This window comes from Cynocephalus volans, chromosome 14, assembly GCF_027409185.1.
Source record: "Cynocephalus volans isolate mCynVol1 chromosome 14, mCynVol1.pri, whole genome shotgun sequence".
NCBI classification, from domain to species: Eukaryota; Metazoa; Chordata; class Mammalia; order Dermoptera; family Cynocephalidae; genus Cynocephalus; species Cynocephalus volans.
In genome coordinates, this window is record NC_084473.1 from 66,796,524 (window position 1) to 66,819,332 (window position 22,809).

The window sequence follows — 22,809 nt, forward strand, 5'->3', positions numbered from 1 at the left end:
TACCTTATAATTATACTTCATATATGTGGTAACATTTTTCCCATATGGTTTTTTTCAAAAAGTCTTTTTGAGTTTCCGTGGCACAATTATTTTGAAAGGGCAAGGGTACAGGATGAGAAAGGCTTCCACCTCCCACTTTGCAAGTCTTCTATGCTGTTTCTTCATTGAAGTGCCCTTTTAATAAACTCTTTCACAAGGATTTAGTACCAGAAATCAGAGTTTCCAAATATGACACTTGGGTTAAGGTCACTAACATGGCTGATTCCAATCAACCAACAAGTATTTATTAAGGACCTATTGGACTTAATGTACTAAAGGTATTGTGGGCATAATGTAGTTTAGAAACTGACAGTTTAGTTTCTTTCTTTGTAATTTCTAAATATAGTGAAAAGGTGGACTTAATCTTCATATTTTTTCTTTTATTTATTTATTTATTTATTTATTTATTTTAAAAAGATGACCGGTAAGGGGATCTTAACCCTTGACTTGGTGTTGTAAGCATCATGCTCACCCACTGAGCTAAACGGCCATTCCTATATGGGATCCGAACCCGTGGCCTTGGTGTTATCAGCACCACACTCTCCTGAGTGAGCCACGGGCTGGCCCCGCCCCTCTTTTTTTCTTTTAATCGTCATATTTTTATGTACTTCTGTATAAGTGTTTATTTTCTGTAGGGCTTGCATCTTGTTCCATTAACACTTCCACTTTGCCTTCTCACTCTGTTCTGTCAGCCTCCTCACTGTCCCTCAAATATTCCAGGCATTCTCTTTGCCTAGAAAAGTCTTTCCCCAGATATCCACATGGTCCACTGCCTCACTTCCTGCAAACTTTTGCCCAGATACCATCTACTCAATAAGGCCTACCCTGGATATGCTATTTAAATTTGTAACCCATTCCCTATTTCGCAAACCTCACTCTGTATCACATCATTTACTTATTTATTCTAATGGTCATATGTCTCTCTTCACTAGAATGTCAGCTTCATTAGATTTTTTTAAATCTATTTTATTCACTGATTTTTCTCAAACATCTAGAGCATCTGCTTAGAAGGAACTCAAATATTTATCCAATGAATGAATGCTTTTTGCCTTGGATTTTCTATTTTCTTTCTCCAAGTTTGACCTTTGTATCAAACTTATTGTCCTTCCATCCACACTATTCTTCATGTTCATATACTAGTTATTCTTTTTTGATGGAGGGATGAAGAGTATTGTAATTACAGAAATGGGATTATATTATATCCATCCCTCAGCCACGAGCTTTTCTCAATTAATAATACCAGGACAATAGTTATAGACCTAACATTCTTTTTAATGCATGTATAATATTCTACTGTACGGTATCCGTATTTAGGGAAAAAAATACCCTTCTGAGTTCTCAGTTGGGACAGACTCATGTAACAAAAGACAGGTGAACAAGAGAAAAACAAACAGAAGTTTAATAACATGTGTACCTCACATGTACATGTGAGATACCCGGGGAAATGAGTAAATCTCCAAGAGGTGGCTTTGAATTCAGGCTTAAATGGTAACTTCAACAAAGAATAGTAAATTTTTAGAGAAGTGAAAAGACAAACGAAAAGGATTTTGATACTCTAGGGGCAGCAAATGGTGGGAAGGCAAATAAACGGAAGAGAAAGTCTCATTAGAAAAGTTTGTACTATAGGGCTGGCCCGTGGCTGACTCGGCAGAGTGTGGTGCTGATAACACCAAGGTCTCGGGTTCGGATCCCATATAGGGATGGCCGGTTCGCTCACTGGCTGAGCGTGGTGCTGACAACACCAAGTCAAGGGTTAAGATCCCCGTACCGGTCATCTTTGAAAAAAAAAAAAAGAAAAGTTTGTCATGTAGATTCCTCTTCTCCTGGCTAATATAGGTCTGTCTGAAGACAAAAATCACAACAAATTTAGTTTGAAGATCTTAATTGGCTTTTATTTGCTATCCTAGAATTGGGCAAGACTTCATCCTATAAAATAGAATGAGTGTTCCGATGAGCTGAGGAGTTTGGCTTTATAGACAAAAAGGGATGAAGAAAGCAGAAACAGAACAAAAACGGATTGGTTGTTTCCAAGTCACTTTCCTTACCATTCTGGCTAAAACTGGTCTGTTTAGGGATTTGGCTATTATCTCTCTCTTCTGATTTCTTGGCAGGTCAGATAAATAGCTTAGTTCCGGATTGGTGGTCTGGAACTTAACACGAATAACTCCATTTTGGTTTGGCCTAGTGCGGGAGCTCAGTTCAAACCAATGGCTTCCTATAAGTTTTATTTAACAGATCTAAAGTTTTCTTCAGTGATTAACTTTTGTCCTTCCAGGTAGAGAGGGGAGGAGGGACAACTTTGCCTTTGTAAATTTATGTTCTGCTTTTAGGCAGGTGGGGGAGGGCAGAGAGCTTTTCTTGTGCCTTCACTTTCTCAATTGCCTTCAGCTCGAAATAAACCTTATGCCAAAAAGGCATATTTTGCGGTGGCATATTCTAGTCCCCTCCAGGTACACTACTTTTATTCATGTTCATTACTACTATTCCATTCCCTTCACCTTGGACCACCTCATCCCCAGACTCCCTCATTTTTCTTTTCACTTAGTACAATTTACCCGTTCATGTCGTACCCAACAGTCCTGGGAACATAGTGATCACAACAGGTGGGAAAGAAGAAAGAGAGCTGGGGTGAGCCTCAACTTGTGTCTTTGATGTCTTCTAAGAGAGGGTGGACTTTGGAGGGGCAGGGTGGTCTTGGAGGACCGAGTGGCCCAGAGTTGGGAGCTCCAGGAGTGCTGGGTGTACCAGGGGTGCGAGGTCTCTGGGAGCGGGCAGGGCGGGGGAAGGAGTGCGGCAGGGCGGTGGGAGGAGTTGAGCAGCCCTGCGCAGGATCTGGGCGGGGCTCGGAGGGGCTGGGCCGGCGTGGGGGCGGGGCGGGCGAAGCGCGCAGACGCGCTGCGGCGCAAGGACTGCGGGTGGGGGGGTGGCGGCGGGCTGCGGCTCTCAGGGAGGCAATGGGGTGCACCGCAGCAGAGCTCATCTCGTCGCTTCTGGGGCTGTGGCTGCTGATATGCAGTTGGGGGTGCCCCGGGAGCGCGGAGCTGCGAGCCCCGCCGGATAAGATCGGTAGGCGAGCAGGGGGAGGCGCGGGAGGGGCGCCGGAGCTCGCCCCGCGCCCGGCGGCTGCTGCGTAGTGTGCCCAGGCCCCGCAGCCGCGACGCAGGCCAGGCCGCGCGGCCAAGCCCCAAGCTTACGCTGCGCTTTTGCCCATTCGCGCCTCAGGGTGGCTTTCGTTCCTCCTGGGGACGGTATTGTGCCTTCTGAGCGTCCCTGGAGCCCATCTTGGAGGCCTGGGGCTCCAGGGAGGCCGAGGTACCTCTCGCCGCCTTCTCTCTGCTGCACCTTTGGGTGGCCAGTCTTCTGGTTCGTCCTTAAGCGTACGGCCTCTGCCACTTTGCGGATTGCAGGCGCACGCAGACACAGCACAGGGAGCAGTGCAAAGAAGCTGACCCTGTCTTCTTTTGTAGATATTCGGGATTCGCGTTTCCCCATCTCGGGTTTGCTGAGGTCAGCGTGCTTTCAGAGGCCCTTTGCTTGCGCAGTTTCTCAGACTGGACTCCTACAGCTACCGGAAAAACCTATTCTCTTGCTAGTTTCAGTCGCCTTGGTTTTTTGCTCCCTGTCCTTCCCTCCTCGCCATCCCCATTAAAGCTGTGTTCTTCCGGATCATTAACCTATCTACTTTGTCTACCTTGAGACAGAACAAAGCTAGGGAAAAATGGCGGTCACTTTGTCTAAATGCGTGTTGGAAAGGCCCCTCTCTTCTGTGTGAGTTGGGCACCAAGAAGGTTGTGCAGGCACGTTGGTGCCTCCACAAAGACCTGTAAGAATCTTTGGGCATTTGGCCAAAAAAAAAAAAAAAAAAAAAAAATGGAATTGCTGTCAGTTTGTGAATTAATCTACTGCTGTTTTGTCTATGGGCAGTGTCTGTCCAGATTCAGAGATTTCTGTCTTCACTGCAGGTTTTCACTTGCCCCCCCCCCCCGCCCCCGCCGCCCCAGCAGGGCTTCCCGAAATTGTTGGTAATAGCCCGAGTAACCTCTGTCATTAGTTAAAGGCCTTTCAAAAACCAAACCAAACTGACATAACTGGTAAGAGAGAAAAAAATTTCCTTTTTTTCCTTCATAGCAATTGTTGGAGCTGGAATTGGTGGCACTTCAGCAGCCTATTATCTGAGGCAGAAATTTGGGAAAGATGTGAAGATTGACCTGTTTGAAAGAGAAGAGGTGGGGGGCCGTCTTGCCACCATGAAGGTTCAGGGGCAAGATTATGAGGCAGGAGGCTCTGTCATCCATCCTTTAAATCTGCACATGAAGCGTTTTGTCAAAGACCTGGGTATGTAATTTTGATCTTAGAGCTCGCCCGATCTCTGTGTGACATCCCTGGATATTTTTATCAGATGGACAACTGAAACTTTTCTGCCTTGTTAATTGTCTTTTACAGAGAAGTTCGTAAAACTTTCTTCACTTCATTGTTAGCAGTTGGTACTGCCTTAGTTAGGAGACGTTCTCCTGTAATGGGACACAGGTTATCTGTATCTTCAGTTATCTGGAATTACAGCCATAGGTTGGGGGTGGGGGTGAGGATGGCTGGCGTTGTCAATTTTTAGACCTCCGGGTTTGTGTTGAAGAATCAGAGAATGTTTTGAGCTAGCAGAAACTTTAGTGTGCTCATTTTACAGCTGAGGAAATGAGACCCAGGGGCTTGAAGTGTCTGGCTTAAAGTCACACACAGCGAGGGATGCAGACATGAGTCTGGGCTAGAACCTGAGACGTTTGACTGCTGCCCTACCAGCAGAGATGCTGGACAGGCCGGGGGGCGGGGGAGGGGGGGAGGCCTCTGGCAGGCCTCCTTTTCCTCAGGGAATACTGTGTAATTTTGGCCTCCTTCTAATTATGTGAAATATCCAATTATGCAAAATAGGATTCAGATCAGAATGGGAGTGCCTGTTTTCCCTCAGCTGTCTGCCTTCCCCATTCCTTGTGGGTGCTTCCTGTGCTTCCATTTCCTTCATGAGGGCATATGTGTACCAGGAGCAATTCATGCCACCAGATTCGTGTCTGACATTTTTTTGTTTTTAAATTGAATTCAGTTGGTACTCTGGCTTTTTCTTTTGACTTTTTAATCTTTTTAGACTAATAATAGCTAGTCTAATTGTGATATATCTGCATGATCATCTGACCCATCTTCTAGAGAATCTGCTTTTGTTCAGTGTCGTGAGTGTGCTATACAGTCTCCAACTTATGATGATTTGACTTCAGATTGTTTGACCCTATGATGCTACTGTACAACCATTCTATTTTTCACTTTCATTATAGTATTCAATAAATTACGTGAGATATTCAACACTTTGTTATAAAATAGGCTTTGTATTAAATGATTTTCCCAACAGTAGGCTAATGCAAGTGTTCTGAGCATGCTAAAATATGATGTTTGGTAGGTTAGGTGTATTCAATGCATTTTCCACTTAGGATATTTTCAGTTTATGATGGTTTATCAGGGCGAAACCCCATCCTAAGGTGAGGAGCATCTGTTTGTGTATTTCACTGTTCTAAAGATAGATCTTTAATGTGTCTCCTGAGAACTGGGGAAGGCCCAACTTCACTTGCTTTAGAGTTTCCCCGGGAGCTTCAGATTACCTTCTTTCATTTGATCAGTGTAGAAACCACTGACTTAGTTTACCCTTTCTCTGCTTTTGCAGGTCTCTCTCCTGTTAAGGTCTCTGGTGGCCTAATGGGAGTGTATAATGGAGAAACTCTGGTGTTTGAGGAGAGCAGCTGGTTTATAATTAACATGATTAAACTAGTTTGGCGCTATGGATTTCAGTCCCTCCGAATGCACATGTGGGTAGAGGACGTGTTAGACAAGTTCATGAGGTAATTTTTTTCCCTTCTATTTAATCTAAGACCTAAGTTTGATGAGTTTTAAGAATTATAATTTCTTGGAACAGTTCTCCACCTAACTACAAGGCCTGTTTGTAAGACTGTTAGGCAGAACGTTTTGTAGAAAATATGCAGACCATTCACCTGTCTGAAATTGAAAGGATAGTTTATTTTTGCTTCTGAAATATATTTTTAAAATGCTTCTTTAATGTTGCCAGACACTCTTTGATGCTCTACACTATTAACTCTTTTGTTATTAGCTTCTTTTTACAGATGTGGAAGGTGGAGGTATAGAGAGGTTATAAGTGTATAAGTTCACCACCTAGTTAGTGGCAGAGCTGGAGTTCCCAGCTGGGCGATCAGGCTCTAGAATCCTCACTCTTAATCTCTGCACAGTGCTGGTGTTATGTAGATGAATGAGATAATGTGTATAAGAGCTTGTAGAAAGGATCAGAAAACTTAAGTGAGCTTTAATGATGTTTCAGTGAGCCAGCAGCCTGAAGTAGAGTATCAGTTTTGTGCACTAAGAATTTAAATTGGGATATTAAATTCTAGCACTGCCCTGTGTAGTGAGAATCCAGGTGCTTTTTTTCTTCTTTATGCATTTCTATATTTTCAAAATTTTCTGTGTGTATGAATGTATATTGTTTGATAATCAGGAAAAATAACATAAAATAGCCAGTCTAATTTAGAAAGGTATAACCTATTTTTTTAAAAGTTGTTGGCATATGCTAATTTTTATTCTGGTTTACAACTTTAGGTGCTGGAGAAATTCAGCTTGTAAATGTTCATATTTCATTACTGTGATTGTTCTAGCATAATAAAATAATTGTTAAAAAGGTAAAATGACATGTCATATGACCAGGATTTGAACAGGACAAAAATAAGAGTTGAGTAGGATAAATATACTCTAGTCTCTATAGCTTATGGTAGTTAGGGATTTCTTTCTTTCTAAACATCATTCTTTGGTTAATTCCTTGAATGCCTTTCCTCTGGGGATGTTAGGTCCAGCTACAGTACATATTGTTTTTAAGCTGTCATTCATTATGTATTCATTCACCTAATAGTGAGTGCCTATTGTGTGCCAGACACTATTCTAGGGGGAGGATGTACGACCAAAACATGTTCCTGTCCTCAAAGAATATGTATATATTCTATTGGAGAGACAGGCAATAAACAAATAACTAAGAAAATATATGCAGTTTGTGTGGAGACAGCCAGTCACTTTTTATTTTTATTTTATTTTTATTTTTTAAAATTTTTTTATTTTTATTTATTTATTTTTTTAAAAAAGATGACCGGTAAGGGGATCTTAACCCTTGACTTGGTGTTGTCAGCACCACGTTCACCCAGTGAGCCAACCGGCCATCCCTAAATGGGATCCGAACCCGTGGCCTTGGTGTTATCAGCACCGCACTCTCCCGAGTGAGCCACGGGCTGGCCCCCAGCCAGTCACTTTTTAAAGAAAGTGGGTGGCATGTTGGTACATGCTTTGCTGGCAAATCAAGCTCAGATGGCATTAGGTGCAGCCCTGCCTGTGTGTGTCATTTTTCTTCTCTTTTCTTTTTTGTGGTTGGCTGGTAAGGGGATCCAAACCCTTGACCTTGATGTTATAATATTGCACTTTAACCAACTGAGCTAACCAGCCAGTCCTGTGTGTATCATTTTTCTTATCTGTTGTTTGCTTGACATGTAGAGAATTACCCTATGAGAAATTAAGAGATCACTTTTGAAGTGAATTCAGGGTATTACAGAACTGTGAAAAAGACCCAGCGAGGGGATACGTAGATTATACTGTTTTTGATTTTAGAAAATAATTCTTAAACTTTATGGAATTACTGTCTTCTGTCTTTGATATTTAATTATGCAGCACTGACCTTTATGTTGCTAATGCGTTTCTTTCAGTAAATCAAGATCATGTAGAACCTGTTTTGATAATTTTATCAAACTGTATGAGAAGGTTGGTATTCAGCAAGCATGCGCCATACGGTAAAAGTAGTGAAATACTGCTAGACTGGTGACATAGCTGCTACCCTGAGTGTTCCCACTCAAGAGATCTGTCGTCTCTGCCAAAACCCCTCTCACCTGTCCCCAGCAGGGAGTCTTGACTCGTTTCCAGTCCTACATCCAGTTTCATCCTGTTTCATGCTGTATTGTTTTTTGTTTGTTTATTTATTTTATTTTATTTTATTATTTATTATTTTGTTTTCTTGTACTGGTTGTTAAATATTTTTAAATCGTTTTTAATATTTAACAGAATATCCCCTGTTGGAGATATTCTGGAATATCGTGAAAACCAGGACTGGAAGCCACAGAGATTTGCCAAGGAGGAATCTGGAACAACTAATTCTCCTGCATTTCAGTTAAAGCAGTAGTTGTCAACCCTGGCTGTACATTAGAATGTCATGGGGGTCTTTTTAAAATATAAAGGCTGAGCTCCATCCCTAGAGATTTTTTATTTAATTGTTCTGGGGTAGGGATCTAGCTTTGGTATTTTTAAAAGCACTTCCAGTGAATCTTACCTGCGGCCAGAGTTGAGAATCACTGGGTTAAAATGTGCAATTGGAAGATATTCTGCAATTTTTCTTTCTTTGAATAGTATAGAAACATAAAGCCCTCTCTCAAAAAATTTTTTCTCTGTTTTGTATCCACTTGATCCCCTCTAAAGTGGCTCTGCTGTCTTCTGCAGAAACTATTTATGGTGGCTGGCCAGAAAAGGGATCTAAATTCTGCAGAAACTTTTAGGGATTTGCTGACTAGCCTTGTGTGATCTTCTGTAGAAACTTTTAGGGGATTTGCTCATATTGTCATTTTGTGTCTCCATTTCAGGAGTGTGCACAGTGTGAGTGAAGGCTCATGTGACAGTAGTGAGCTGTGATACTCAAAAGAGGGTTCAAGCTTGTGGTAGACATCACTCTAGACCCACAAGGGTATGCATCCATTTTTCTGTGCTGTTGGAGGTACTTGGGTGGAAATCCTGCAGACCCTGACATCCACACTTGCCAAATTAATTTCTAGTCTTGAACATTTATTTATGCAGTTCTTCTGATTGGATGCCATTCTTTACTACAAAGTCCACCCTCTTATCTCACCTCTTTCAACAAATCCTTCCCCTAATTCTCCAGTCACCATTCATTTTTCTTTTCAAACATCCTTTAAGTATTATATGGAGCACACCAAGCATTTGTGTTGTTCTGTAGTATATATAGTAACTAGAATGTAGTAGATATTCACGCTCATGTTTGTTGGATTGAATTCTCTGGTCCACTGATATCTCCTGTTGAGATATCTTGGCTTTAGGCTAGGTTAAAGCTCATTCTTGTCTCTAGCACTTAGTGCATTTCTGGGGACGTGTTAGATGCCTAACACTTCTTGATCTGAGACTGATAGGACTCACAGTGAAAGGCTTTGTAAACACCCTTTCTTCTTTCCAGTTGCTCTTACCAAATATTTTGAGTCAGTTTTTATTATTTCCTTTTCATGTCCCAAATCTAGTCTATCTTGAATCCTATCAGCCTTTAAAGTATGTCCAGAATCCCACCACTTCTCACTACCACCACTGCTACCACTTTGGCCCAAGCCACTATTGTCTTTTGTCTGGATGGTTGGAGTAGCCTCCTAGGCTGAAAAATACCCTCTTCACCTCCTGCCCCCATAGCAGCTAAAGTAGTCCTTTTAAAACCTAAGGCTTGTCACACTGTTCCTCTGCTCAGAAATATTCACTGGCTATTTCATGCAGATTAATAATGAAAATATTGGCTTGGAAGACTTGAGAGGACTAGGTTCTTCCATCCCTTACTTTTTAATTTACTGTTTGTTATGTACGGAATTGTGTCTGCCCAAAATTCATATGTTGAAGCCCTAACCCCCAGTACCTCAAAGTGTGACTGTATTTGGAGATAGAGCCTTTAAAGTGGTAATTAAATTAAAATGAGGCTGTTAGGGTGGGCCCTAAACCAATCTAACTGGTGTCCTTATAAAAAGAGGAGATTAGGACACAAAGAGACACATGCACACAGGAAAGACCATGTGAGAACATAGTAAGAAGGTGGCCATCTGCAAGCCAAAGACAGGCCCCAGAAGAAACCAAACCTGCCAGCACCTTGATCTTGGACTTTTAGCTTCCAGAACTGTAAGAAATAAATTTCTATTGTTTAAGCCACTCAGTCTCTGGTACTTTGTTATGACAGCCCTAGTGAACTAATACACTGTTGATCTTTTGCCTAGAGGTTTTATCCATTATTTTATTTATTTATTTGACAATTTTTTTTATTGAGACGTAATTGATTCTGTCCATTATTGATAGTGGTATATTGTCTATCCATTACTGAAAGTGGGATATTGGAGTCTTCAAGTATTATTGTTGAATTGTCTTTTGTTCCCTTCACTTCTGTCAAGATCATTTGATCGTATATATATGAGGGTTTATTTCTGGGTTTTCTGTTCTCTTCCATTGATCTATGTGTCTTTCTTTATGCAACTACATACTGTGTTGATTACTTTAGCTTTGTAATATGTTTTCAAATAAGGAAGTGTGAGGCCTCCAGCTTTGTTTTTCTTTCTCAAGATTGTTTTGGCTATTTGGGGTCTTTTGAGATTTCATATGAATTTTAGGATTTTTCTATTTCTGCAAAAAATGCCATTGGGATTTTGATAGGGATTGCATTGAATCTGTAGATTACTTAAGGTAGTGTGGACATATTAACAATGTTTAGTCTTCCATCCATTGCAAAGACACAGGATGTCTTTCCGTTTGTGTCCTAATTTCCTTCAGCAGTGTTTTGTAGTTTTCAGTGTACAAGTCTTTCACCTCCTTGGTTAAGTTTATTCTTAAGTGTTTTCTTCTTTTTCATGCTATTGTAAATGAGGTTGTTTTCTTAATTTCCTTTTTATATTTATTGTTAATGTATAGTGTCTCCTTTTGTTTTAAACAGATATTTTCTAGTGTACCATTTTAATTCTCTTGTTTCTTTTACTACGTATTTCTTGAGTTATTTCCTTACAATTAACTTTTTAACTTAAAACAATCTTTATTAATGATAAACAATCTGAATTGTTTTAAGTTAATACCAACTTGCTCCAGTATAGCTTTGTTACTTCTCCTTCTTTTTTACTTTTGTCATACAAGTTAATATCTTTATAAATTATAAGCCCATTATCACAGTTTTATAATTACTGCTTTATGCAGTTGTGTTCTAAATGAGATAGGAGGATAAAACAAATGTACCTTCATACTGTCAATTATATTTACCTGTGTAAATATAAATTACCTTTACCAATACTCCTAATTTCTTCATGGGGATTCAATTTTCTTTCTAGTGTTCTGTCTCAGCCTGCAGGATTACCTCTAGTATTTCTTGTAGGGCAGGTCTACTAGTGCTGAATTCTGTTCTATTTACATGAAAATGCCTTAGTTTCACTTCATTTTGAAGGATAATTTTGCTGGATGTAGAACTCTTAGTTGACAGTTGTTTTTTTGTTTTTGGAGGCTGGCTGATACAGGGATTGAACTGTGGACCTTGGTGTTATCAGCACCATGCTCTAACCAACTGAGCTAATTGACCACCCTTATTTCTTTTTTTCTTTCTTTTTTAAAAGATGACTGGTAAGGGGATCTTAACCCTTGACTTGGTGTTGTCAGCACCACGCTCTCCCAAGTGAGCGAACTGGCCATCCCTATATAGGGATCTGAACCCGTGGTCTTGGTGCTATCAGCACCACACACTCCCGAGTGAGCCACGGGCCGGCCCTAACAGCCCTATTTCAGCATTTTTTAATATGTCATTCTATTACCTTTGGCCTCCGTGGTTTCTGATGAGGTCAGCTGTTAATTTTATTGAGGTACCTTTTATGGGATGAGTTGTTTCTCTCTTGCTGCTTTCAAGACTCTCTGTCTTTGTCTTTCTACAGTTTGACCATGATGTGTCTAGGGATGAATCTCTTTGAGTTTATCCTGTTGGAGTTTGTTTAACTTCTTGGATGTGCAGATTAATGTTTCATCAAATTTGGAAAGTTCTTGGCCATTATCTCTTTAAATATTTTTCTGTCCCTTTAATTTTCTTTTCTCCTTCTAGGATTCCCATTATGTGTATGTTGGTATGCTTCATGTTGTCCTGTGGGTCTTTGAAGCTCTGCTCATTCTTAATTCTTTTTTTCCTTGTGTTCCTTAAACTGTATAATTGCAATTGACATATCTTCAAGTTTGCTGATTCTCCAGTAGAGCATGGTGCTGATAATGCCAAGGTCAAGAGTTTGGGTCCCCCCTGTACCATCCAGCTGCATCCCCCAACCCCCCCAAAGTTTGATTCTTCTGCCATTTAAAATTTGCTGTTAAGCCCTATAGTGATTTTTTTTGTTTGTTTGTTTTTAAAGATGACCGGTAAGGGGATCTTAACCCTTGGCTTGGTGTTGTCAGCACCACGCTCAACCAGTGAGCTAACCGGCCATCCCTATATGGGATCCGAACCTGTGGTCTTGGTGTTATCAGCACCACACTCTCCCGAGTGAGCCATTGGCCGGCCCTCCTATAGTGAATTTTTAAATTCAAATATTGTGCTTTTCAACTCCAAAATTACTTTTTTTGTTGTTGGTGGTTGGCTGGCAGGAGGATCCAAACCTTTGACCTTGGTGTTGTGAGCAACATGCTCTACCAACTGAGCTAACTGGCCTACCCCCCACTCCAGAATTTCTGTATGGTTCTTTTTTATAATTTCTGCCTCTATATTGATATTCTATATTTGGTGAGACATTCTTCTCATACTTGTTTTAATTCTTTAAATGTGGTTAGTTCCCTTTAGTTCTTCGAACATATTTATTATAACTGCTGGGCTGCTTGGCTTGGTTGGTTAGAGGATGGTGTCATAACACCAAGGTCAAGGGTTCAGATCCCAGTACTGGCCAGCTGCCAAAAAAAAAATGCCAATGTCAAGTTTTTAGTAAGGCCAACATCTATGCTTCCTGAGGGACAGTTTCTGTTGATTCTGTTTTTTCCTGTATAAGCCGTACTTTCTTGTTCTCTGAGTATGTCATAATTTTTTGTTGAAACCTGGACATTTAAAACAATACTATGTGGCAACTCTGGGAATCAGATTCTTCCCCACTCCAGGACTTCTCGTTGGTTGCTGTTGCTGCTGTTGGTTTATTTAGAGACTTTCTGGGACTAATTCTATAAAGCCTGTATTCTTTGTCAGGTTGGGGTATGTTTTCAACAATCTGGCAGGCAGTTTACAGCTTTACTTTAGCCTTCATTTCCTGCTTGCTCAAAGCCTCAAGGTCAGCCAGCGGTAACAGATTAGGGCCTTCTCAGGTCTTTCCTGGGCATGTGACAGTCTTACACATGCACATGGCTTTTAGATTCCTGGTAACATATTGGTTATTTTCATTTTCCAGTATTTCTTTTTAAAGTTTTTGATCAGCCTCTTGTTAGCCCCAGTTGGTATCACAGCCTCAGCTGGCTGTGATATTCAAGTATTGCCACTAATTTTTTTGACGAATGCCTTCAGGATGGGTCTGTTTATACAGAGTGTGTCAGGGCGAATAGAGACAAGCTCTGAGGATAGAGCTTTTGTGAACTGCCAGATAGTCCAAATAGTGACAATTCTCTTGGGATGGTGCTTTTTGGGAACTCCAAACCCATTCTGTCCTCTCTAGTGGCTTCCACTTTGCTGGTTTCATAGATGTTACAGTTGCAAGGCTACTGGTTTTCAAGGCTACTGCAGAGCTGGTCAGAGGAGAATGGGAATAGAACAGTGCCTGGCTCAAAGTAGATGCTCCATAAATATTTGTTCAGTGAATAAATATATCAATATTAAGGATTATGCAAATGTAATTTGAAAAGAATAAAAGGCTGTATAAGCAAGCAGTCTGACTAGCAGAAACTACTGGTTATTCAAGTGTCTAATTTTTAGTAATATTTATTTTCCTTTAATGCTTTGTTTTAAATTTATTTTTATTTTTGGGTAGCTGGCCAGTATGGAGATCTGAACCCTTGATCTTGTTGTTAAGTAATATTTATTATTATTTAAAAAAATTTTTAAATTTATTTATTAATTTTTAATCTTTTAAAAAAAATTTGGTGACTGGCTGGTATCGGGATCTGAACTTGACCTTGGTGTTACAACACTGCACTTTGACCAACTGATCCAACTGGCCAGTCTCAGTAATATTTATTCTAATGCAACCAGTATCATAAAACAGTTACAATGCTCAGTGTTTATATTGTATATGTTGTCTCATCTCACCTTCCAGGAGGGCTTTCTTTAGGAGGCTTGCTTGAGTGGGGTTGCAACTCAGGTAGGAGGACGGGGGGCATAATTTTTTTATAGCATCATTTATAGGTTATTTAATTGACAACTATTTTGTCATGCTGACCATTAGCCAGAGATTCATTTTATGAGCTATCCAGTCTATTATTTCTCTAAAGCACTCAGTGTCTTCATCCTACTTTTTTCAGTCTACTGAATACTAGAACCCAAATGATATGGTAGAAGGTGCTAGTTTAGTTTCTCAGTTTTGGCATTGATATCTAATCAATTTTTCCCGTAAAAGCTTATTCAACATTTTGTATACTACACTCTTAGACAGTAGGTAATATTGAAATGGTTATAGTATTGTCCTTTGCTCTCAAAAAATTAGTTTATTTTGAAAGAAGAAACTTGATGTAAAAGCTCTCCTCCTGTGATCACTGACAGGGATCTTTCTTTGGCTCTTTTTTCTTCCTTTGTTTCATATACTTATCTGTGTATGTGCGTATTACCTGTCCTTAACTGTAAGCTCCTTGAGGGAAAGGAACCATGTCTTTCTCATCTTTGTATCACTTGCAACCTGAAAAATTGTGTATTGAATTACTGCATGCACTAATTTATATGAATGTTCTTTTAAATCCATAAAGTGCAGAGAAATGTCAGACAATTAAGAAAAATAGTAATGTAAAGTAGTATCTAAGTGCTGAACAAATGGCATTGGTGCTAAGTTTTATGGGACTTTGGAGGTTATGACATTACTGTGGACTAGGAAGTTGGGCAGGACTTTTGAGAGGAGGTGGGATTCAAGCTTTCTGAAGGAAGTATAGGTGTTCTGTGGTTAGGGAATGTGAAGTGTTGACCTAAAAAGAAACTGAGACCAAATACATGTAGCAAGGATTTATTAAGCCAATATGACAGTTGCAACCAGGGAGACATGTAGATCAGGCAGGCCTGAAAATGTGTTCCAAAGAGGGCCAGCAGAGCTTAACATCTTGTAATAACAAGAAGGGGAAGGGTCAAAGGAGAGAGGGAGAGAAAGACAGCCCCATGTAATTACTTCATCAGGCTTTCTATTGGTAGTATATGACACATAGTTTTGGAATTATTACTAGGATACATCCTATATGAAGGGTTCTGGCGGAAGGGTGATAAGAAGTGTTCTTGGTTATTTTATGGCTTTCTGGTGCCATTATGGGTACTTCTAAGTAAGATGTAACATGTTCCAGGATAGGTGGATGTGATTACTGCCTTATCCCAGATCTCCCAAGGTATTATAATTTAGCTGACCTGGTCAGATCAGATTCTTTTGGTTATCAGAATTATATTCCATTTGGAGGGAAGAGCTTGTCCAATAGTGGGGAGACAATATGCAGAGCATATTTAGAGACCAGTGAATGGGTCAGGTATGCTTAAGTGGAAGGTGTGAGTGTGTGGTTGACAGCCAAGGGGGAGTTGTGTTTGAGCCTTCTACTTGCCATGCAACCTTTAGACAAGGTCTTTTACTTCTGCTTTGTTTCTTTATCTGCAATTAGAGTGAATGAGTTAGACTTGATGACTTTAGTTCTAAAACCCATGATTCTTTTTTTTTTTTTTTTTTACATCAGGCTGAATTGATCTGGACTTCATTTAGTAAGCAACAGTAAACAAGACTTTTTTGAATACATGGATGACAAGATAAAAGGGCTTTTGGGAGATTCATAAATATTTCAAAGAAAAGAAACTAGAAGAAGCAGGTAGATCAGCTATTCATTGTACTTGTTTGAGTATAAATCCTGACTTAAAATCAGGGAAGTGAGAATGGAATAACAAGAGAGATGTTACGAGGATAGATAAGGTCCTGCTTGGGTGGGAGAAGTGAAAAATGTTTAAGCTTTGAAACTAAATGAACAAAAGGATAACATATAGGATATTAGGAGTGGCCAGTTAGTTTTGATTGGGCTAGAGGGTGGGTAGAGAAGATCAAGCCTGGTGGAAAGATAAAACTTAATTTTAGACATGTCTATAAGTGCTGCTGGAAGATATAAAGAGCAATAAGACATACTCATAGTTTTAAAGGTGCCTCCCAATGACCATATTAATGTCAAAAAGGAGCAGTGTATACAAAGGACAGCGAACTAGCGGAGAAGGTGGAGGGAGAAGAAGAGCCAAGAGCTTTGGGGAGAGCTGGGGAAGATGGTGGCTGAGCTTTGTCTCACATGATAGGTAGAAACTTGTCAGAAGGAAACATGGAAGTTAGTTTGATTCTTAAGACACTATTTCCCTTCTTTATGTGTCCCTTTCCCCCCATCTTGTTTGGTGTTTAATGGCCATTTCTCTTCTTTTCAAAAGGATCTACCGCTATCAATCTCACGACTATGCCTTCAGTAGTGTAGAAAAACTACTACATGCTTTAGGAGGGGATGACTTCGTTGGGATGCTTAACCGAACACTTCTTGAAACCTTGCAGAAAGCAGGCTTCTCTGAGAAATTCCTCAATGAAATCATTACTCCTGTCATGAGGGTCAATTATGGCCAAAGCACAGACATCAATGCCTTTGTTGGTAAGCCAGAGCTTGGAACAGTAATGGACATTAATTCACAAAGGGGCTTCCCTGATGCTGTAGCAGCTCCTGACTTTAGATCATGGGTTGGAAAAGATTACCTTTCTCTGTAAACCTAAGACATTGTTAGCAAAATCGTGATATGCCGATGTTCATTTTTAGGGGGAGAAGTTCCTTTTATCAGTACAGCAATTCTCAACCGGGGGAACTTTTACCACCAGGGGCCATTTGACAATGTCTAGAGACATTTAGAGCAGCCCATCTGGTTGGGAAGGGAAAGTGGGTAGAGGGCCTCTTACTAAGTCAGGATTAAATCTTATTTTTCCTCCCGCTTACAGGGGCAGTGTCACTGGCTGGTGCTGATTCCGGCCTTTGGGCAGTAGAAGGTGGCAATAAACTTGTTTGCTCAAGGCTCCTTCAGGCTTCCAAAAGCAATCTTATACATGGCTCGGTAATGTACATAGAGGAGAAAACAAGGACCAAGCAGACTGGTGAGCTTGAACTTATTTCCCCGGAAGAATTATTGCTCAGGGAGGAAAACTTGTTTTTGCCATGTCTCACTTAGTTCCAAAATGATGGAACTTTAAATTGTGTATGTTGTGCCACAAAGAAATATTCTCAAATGTGCTTAAGTACAGTGCCATAACTCCTTGGATTTAGAAAACAATCTTGGGCTGGCCAGTTAGCTCAGCTGGTTAGAACGTGGTGTTATAACACCAAGTTCAAGGGTTCAGATCCCTGGACTGGCCAGATACAAAAAAACCTCCCAAAAGCCCAAAAGAAAAACACAACTCATCCTCAAAAGTAAAAATTCTATCTTTTGTACTTGTTGACATTCTGAATAGGAAATTGGCCTCAATGTAATAAAAATGCAGAGTCAGTTTTCTTATAGGGTAAAACTCCTTTAATTATAGAGAAACTATATTAAAAAGGTATAGAATTATTTCCATAAGGTATAAAGTATAGTACGTTAGAAACACTGAAGATTCAGGGCTGGCCAGTTAACTGAGTTGGTTAGAGCATAGTGATGATAACACCAAGGTCCAGGGTTTGATCCCTATACAGGCCAGTTGCCAAAAAACAAAAACGAAAAAACACTGAAGTTTTTTTTTTTTTAAAGATGACTGGTAAGGGGATCTTAACCCTTGACTTGGTGTTAGCACCATGCTCTCCCAAGTGAGCTAACCGGCCATCCCTATATGGGGATCTGATCCCATGGCCTTGGTGTTATCAGCACCACACTCTCCCAAGTAAGCCATGGGCTGACCCAAGAAAAACACTAAAGATTTAACATATGTTTCTTTATTCCCCTTAGGAAATCCTACAAAGATGTATGAAGTGGTATATCAAACTGGATCTGAGACCCGTTCAGACTTCTATGACATCATCTTGGTGGCCACTCCACTGAATCGAAAAATGTCCAATATAACTTTCGTCAATTTTGATCCTCCAGTTGAGGAATTCCATCAATACTACCAACATATAGTAACAACATTAGTTAAGGGGGAATTGAATACAACTATCTTTAGCTCTAGAGCCATAGATAAGTTTGGCCTTACTACAGTTTTAACCACTGATAATCCAAATTTGTTCATTAACAGCATTGGGATTGTATCCTCTGTAGGAGAAAAGGACTATCCTCCAACATCAACAGATGGGATATATGTTTGGAAGATCTTTTCCCAAGAAACTCTTACTAAAGCGCAAATTTTAAGGCTATTTTTGTCTTATGATTATGCTGTAAAGAAGCCATGGCTTGCATATCCTCACTATAAGCCCCCAGAGAAATGCCCATCCATCATACTCCATGATCGACTTTATTACCTCAGTGGCATAGAGTGTGCAGCAAGTGCCATGGAAATGAGTGCCATTGCAGCTCACAATGCTGCGCTCCTTGCCTATCACCGCTGGAACCAGCACACAGACATGATTGACCAAGATGGCTTATATGAGAAACTTAAAATTGAACTATGAAATAACACTCTCTTTTTTCCCTTCCTAATTCTAAATGAATATCACTGGCAAAAACAAAATCTGAGCAGAGATGATTTTGAGTCAGATATTCTGCCATTATCATTGTTTAACAAAAGTAATCCCTGTGGATAAGAAAATACAAGATTCTAATTAAGTGTGAATGTGTAACTATTGTACTTATGCCATCTCCAACATTTCATTACTGTTCTTTTAATATCCATCAGCAGTGTTTCCCAAACTTGTCTGATCTTAAGAATCACCTGGAGCTTGTTAAACACATGAATTCTCAAGATCCTCTCTTGGAGACTGTGATTCAGTAGGTCTGGGGGTAAGGCCCTGTATTTTGATAAAAACCTTAAGAGCATTTTAAGCTGAGCTCTTGAGGAAGAACTTAAAGACATCTTAGTTAGGGACTAGTTCTTTTGAGCTTCACAGCTGAATGTGACTTTCAGTCAGATAAAACTACTATGGGAGCTGGTGTTTTATGCCTGGCTCTTAGTAATTTATTGTCCCCCCAGCTCCCTACCTCTGCCACTGCCGCAGAGTGCCTGCCCAGGCAGGTGCTTATACCCTTTTCTTTTAAAAGTTTTTTTGGCAGCTGGCTGGTATGGGGATCCAAACCTTTGACTTTGGTGTTATAACACCACGCTGCAACCAACTGCACTAACTGGCCAGCCCCCTCTTATACCCTTTTTTAAAATAATTGTGCCCATGGAAAAGCCTTGACTTTCAGAATGTTATCTTTTGATTGCTTCTGTCTTGCTTTTATAAGGGGTGACATTCAGAAGTCTTACTAGTATAATTTTTTTTTTTTTGTCTTTTTTGTGACCGGTAAGGGGATCGCAACCCTTGGCTTGGTGTCGCCCGCACTGTGCTCAGCCAGTGAGCGCACCGGCCATTCCTATATAGGATCCGAACCTGCGGCGGGAGCGCCGGTGCGCTCCCAAGTGCCGCACTCTCCCAAGTGCGCCGCGGGGCCGGCCCTTACTAGTATAATTTTAAGATGTTATTCAAAGACCTCAAGTAAAATGAAAAACAAATATAGGCTACTGTATTAAGAAATTGGCATTCTATTAAATCCTCCCTTGAGGAGCTTTTAAAAGTACTGATAGGGGCCGGCCCGTGGCTCACTTGGGAGAGTGTGGTGCTGATAACACCAAGGCCACGGGTTCAGATCCCTCTATAGGGATGACTGGTTAGCTCACTTTGGAGAGCATGGTGCTGACACCACCAAGTCAAGGGTTTAAGATCCCCTTACCAGTCATCTTTTAAAAATAAATAAATAAAAAACAAATAAATAAAAGTACTGATAGGTCCCCACAACCAGACATTTGGATTTAATGGATTGAGGATGGGACCTCAATATTGTAGCTTTTCAAAATTTCTTTTTTTTTTTTTTTTTTGTCGTTTTTTCGTGACCGGCACTCAGCCAGTGAGTGCACCGGTCAGTCCTATATAGGATCCGAACCCGCGGCGGGAGCGTCGCCGCGCTGCCAGTGCAGCACTCTACCAACTGCGCCACGGGCTCGGCCCCGCTTTTCAAAATTTCTAATGTGCAACCCGGGTTGAGAATCACTGATATGGGGGTTAAATAACTACAAAGGGTTTTTAGTGCCTTAAAAGTCCTAAGGAACCCAATTCATTATCAAAGCAGATCCATTTTGCAAGGAATGATTTCTCTCAATGAAAACTTTAGTAATAAGCTTGATAGGTAGGAAGAAACACTTGACAGTCTGATGGCAGAGGTGACTTAGATCTAACTCCAGAGCAGTTGGCACTAGAGCAGGATATTTAGAATGACACCAAGCTTGACCAAATCTAGCATACGTTCAGTGTTAAACAGTTCAAAATTACTATAGCATTCTGGGTGAGAAACTGGTTGCTGAAATCTTAAGGCAGTGGCTGTCAATGTTGGTTGCACTTGGGGCCTGTAGGGCTTTAAAGCTTCTCACATGATTCTAAAGTTCAGGCAAACTTGAGAACCAGTTCTACATGTGCTGTACAAAAATCATGACTGACTGCCACTGACACTTATAGAACAAAACAGGTAAAAGTTTATGAACTCTAAAAGTAACTGCAACCAAATTAACATGTACTGTTGTTATTAGGAAAAGAAAGTCCTTCACCAGATTATGGAAGTAGCTACCTTAGCAAAATGGAAGACAATGCTGATTCTTAGTAAAAATGATTTCTTCCCTACTACAGTTGTGAATATTAATATGCTGATAAAACTGCCAACATATATTTGATATAGCGGTAGGGATTAAACTCATGGTTTGTCAAAGGGTCAGCTTTTTTCTAATTTTTCTTTTGGCGGGGGGGGGGGGTGGCTGGCTGGTAAGGGGATCCGAACCCTTGACCTTGGTGTTATAGCACCGTGCTATAACCAGCAGCTAACTGGTCAGCCCCACTCTGTGTTACGATTCTGATTTTTATTTTTATTTTGGTGGCTGGCCGGTACAGGGATCTGAACCCTTGACCTTGGTGTTACAAATAAGCACTCTTAACTGACTCGGCTAACCAGCCAGCTCTTAATTTTATTCTTAACGTATGTTAAGAGGCATTCATATATATATTTTTTTGTGGTTTTAATGAAGACAATTTGTAGAGAATGTAATACTGTCATGTATATGCTAAATACTGGTAAATGCTAATGAAATAATTTAATTTCTTTCATTATAGACTTGTTTTGCCATGGGATATGTTTTTACTTGTAAGAATACCAATTTAAAATATTGTTGGTATTATATCAAACCTACTGATTAAATTTTCCAATAGGGCATCTGAAATTGCTCTCTCGAAATCAAAACAGGTTATCAATACGTATTAGGCATGTCAGGTAGTTTTAATGCAACTACAGTATTAAAAGAATACTTTTTCACTGGAAGAAAAATACTATCAGCCTGCTACTCCAGGCAAATTAGGTAGTTTTATGCAACTACAGTATTAAGAATAATTTTTTTTTTTTTTTTCCCTGACCGGTAAGGGGACTGCAACCCTTGGCATGGTGTGGTCTGCACCTCGCTTGCAGAGCTTGCTACTCCAGACCACTCTAGTCCTCTTTTTACAGAAGAGACTTGTAAAAATGATACATGGGCTGAATGAAAGCCAGTTGTACTGTAGTGGTTCTCCAACTGAGTTGAGTATGCATCAGAATTATATGGAGGGCTTGTTAAAACATTGCTGGGCGGGCTGAGCCCGTGGCGCACTCGGTAGCGTGCTGCGCTAGCAGCGCGGCGACGCTCCCGCCGCCGCGGGTTCAGATCCTATATAAGGATGATCGGTGCACTCCCTGGCTGAGCGCTGGTCACCGGGGAAAAAAAAAAAAAAAAAAAAAAAAAAAAAAAAAACATTGCTGGGCACCACCCTCAGAATTTGTTTATTCAACAGATTTGTAGTGGGACACAAAAATTTGCATTTCTGTTAAGTTCCTAGGTGATGCCCCTGTTCTGGGAACCACACTCGAGAACTAGTTCTACAGTTCAGCTCTGTGTGGCTGGAAAAAAAAATTATCAATGAAGATTTAAAGAGAGCTGTTGAATGGGAGAATAAAAATGTGTTGGACCCATCAACTCTCCTTATTGATTGTTAGTTTGATCCCTCTAGCTGTTCTTTTGTGGTGACATTTTCTATAAATAGGAAATACCATTTTAGATATATATATGCACCATTCACTGTGTTGTGTTTTACAAGCACCTTACATACTCAAATATAATCAATACATTCTCTACAGTTTTAAAGTGATTCAAGATTTGTAGGCTTTTACCAGATCATGAAAAGAACAGGCCTTAAGCATTTGCTTGGTAGGTTTCTTAAGGTTAAGTTTATAATATGACCATCTGTAATATATCTCATTTGAGCTTGTGGGCCATGAAATAAAATTCATGAATTAGATAAATATATTGTGGACAGCATTCTCAAGACCCTTCTCTACTCATAAAGAACCACAATACACTGGAATGTTTTTCTTTGGAATCCTGTTTCTACTCTTGTATTCAAAAATTTTCTCTGCTTAACGATTATGTTCAAAATAAACATAATTACTTCCTGTGTTTTACTTCTGTTGTACTATACTTGGAATGTAGATATACTTGGAAAAGTCAGTAGATCAGAGTTACTACTATTACATTT

The 22,809-nt window shown here is 40.2% G+C and overlaps 1 protein-coding gene across 1 annotated transcript; it reads left to right on the forward strand.

Moving 5' to 3' along the window:
* The first annotated feature begins 2,972 nt into the window (after positions 1-2,972).
* On the forward strand, positions 2,973-22,735 carry PCYOX1 (prenylcysteine oxidase 1). Its single transcript, XM_063078499.1, has 6 exons — positions 2,973-3,105; positions 4,168-4,374; positions 5,741-5,915; positions 16,493-16,704; positions 17,043-17,195; positions 18,020-22,735. The coding sequence occupies exons 1-6, from the start codon at positions 2,994-2,996 to the stop codon at positions 18,676-18,678; spliced, it is 1,518 nt and encodes a 505-aa protein (XP_062934569.1). The 5' UTR covers positions 2,973-2,993; the 3' UTR covers positions 18,679-22,735.
* Positions 22,736-22,809: the final 74 nt, after the last annotated feature.

What these genes read in the sequence shown, in the direction of transcription:
- PCYOX1 (XM_063078499.1), top strand. Translation starts at nt 2,994, where the DNA reads ATGGGGTGCACCGCAGCAGAGCTCATCTCGTCGCTTCTGGGGCTGTGG. An exon ending in AGCCCCGCCGGATAAGATCG is followed by an intron (nt 3,106 to 4,167) that starts GTAGGCGAGCAG and finishes TTTCCTTCATAG; the next exon opens with CAATTGTTGGAGCTGGAATT. An exon ending in GTGTTAGACAAGTTCATGAG is followed by an intron (nt 5,916 to 16,492) that starts GTAATTTTTTTC and finishes TCTTTTCAAAAG; the next exon opens with GATCTACCGCTATCAATCTC.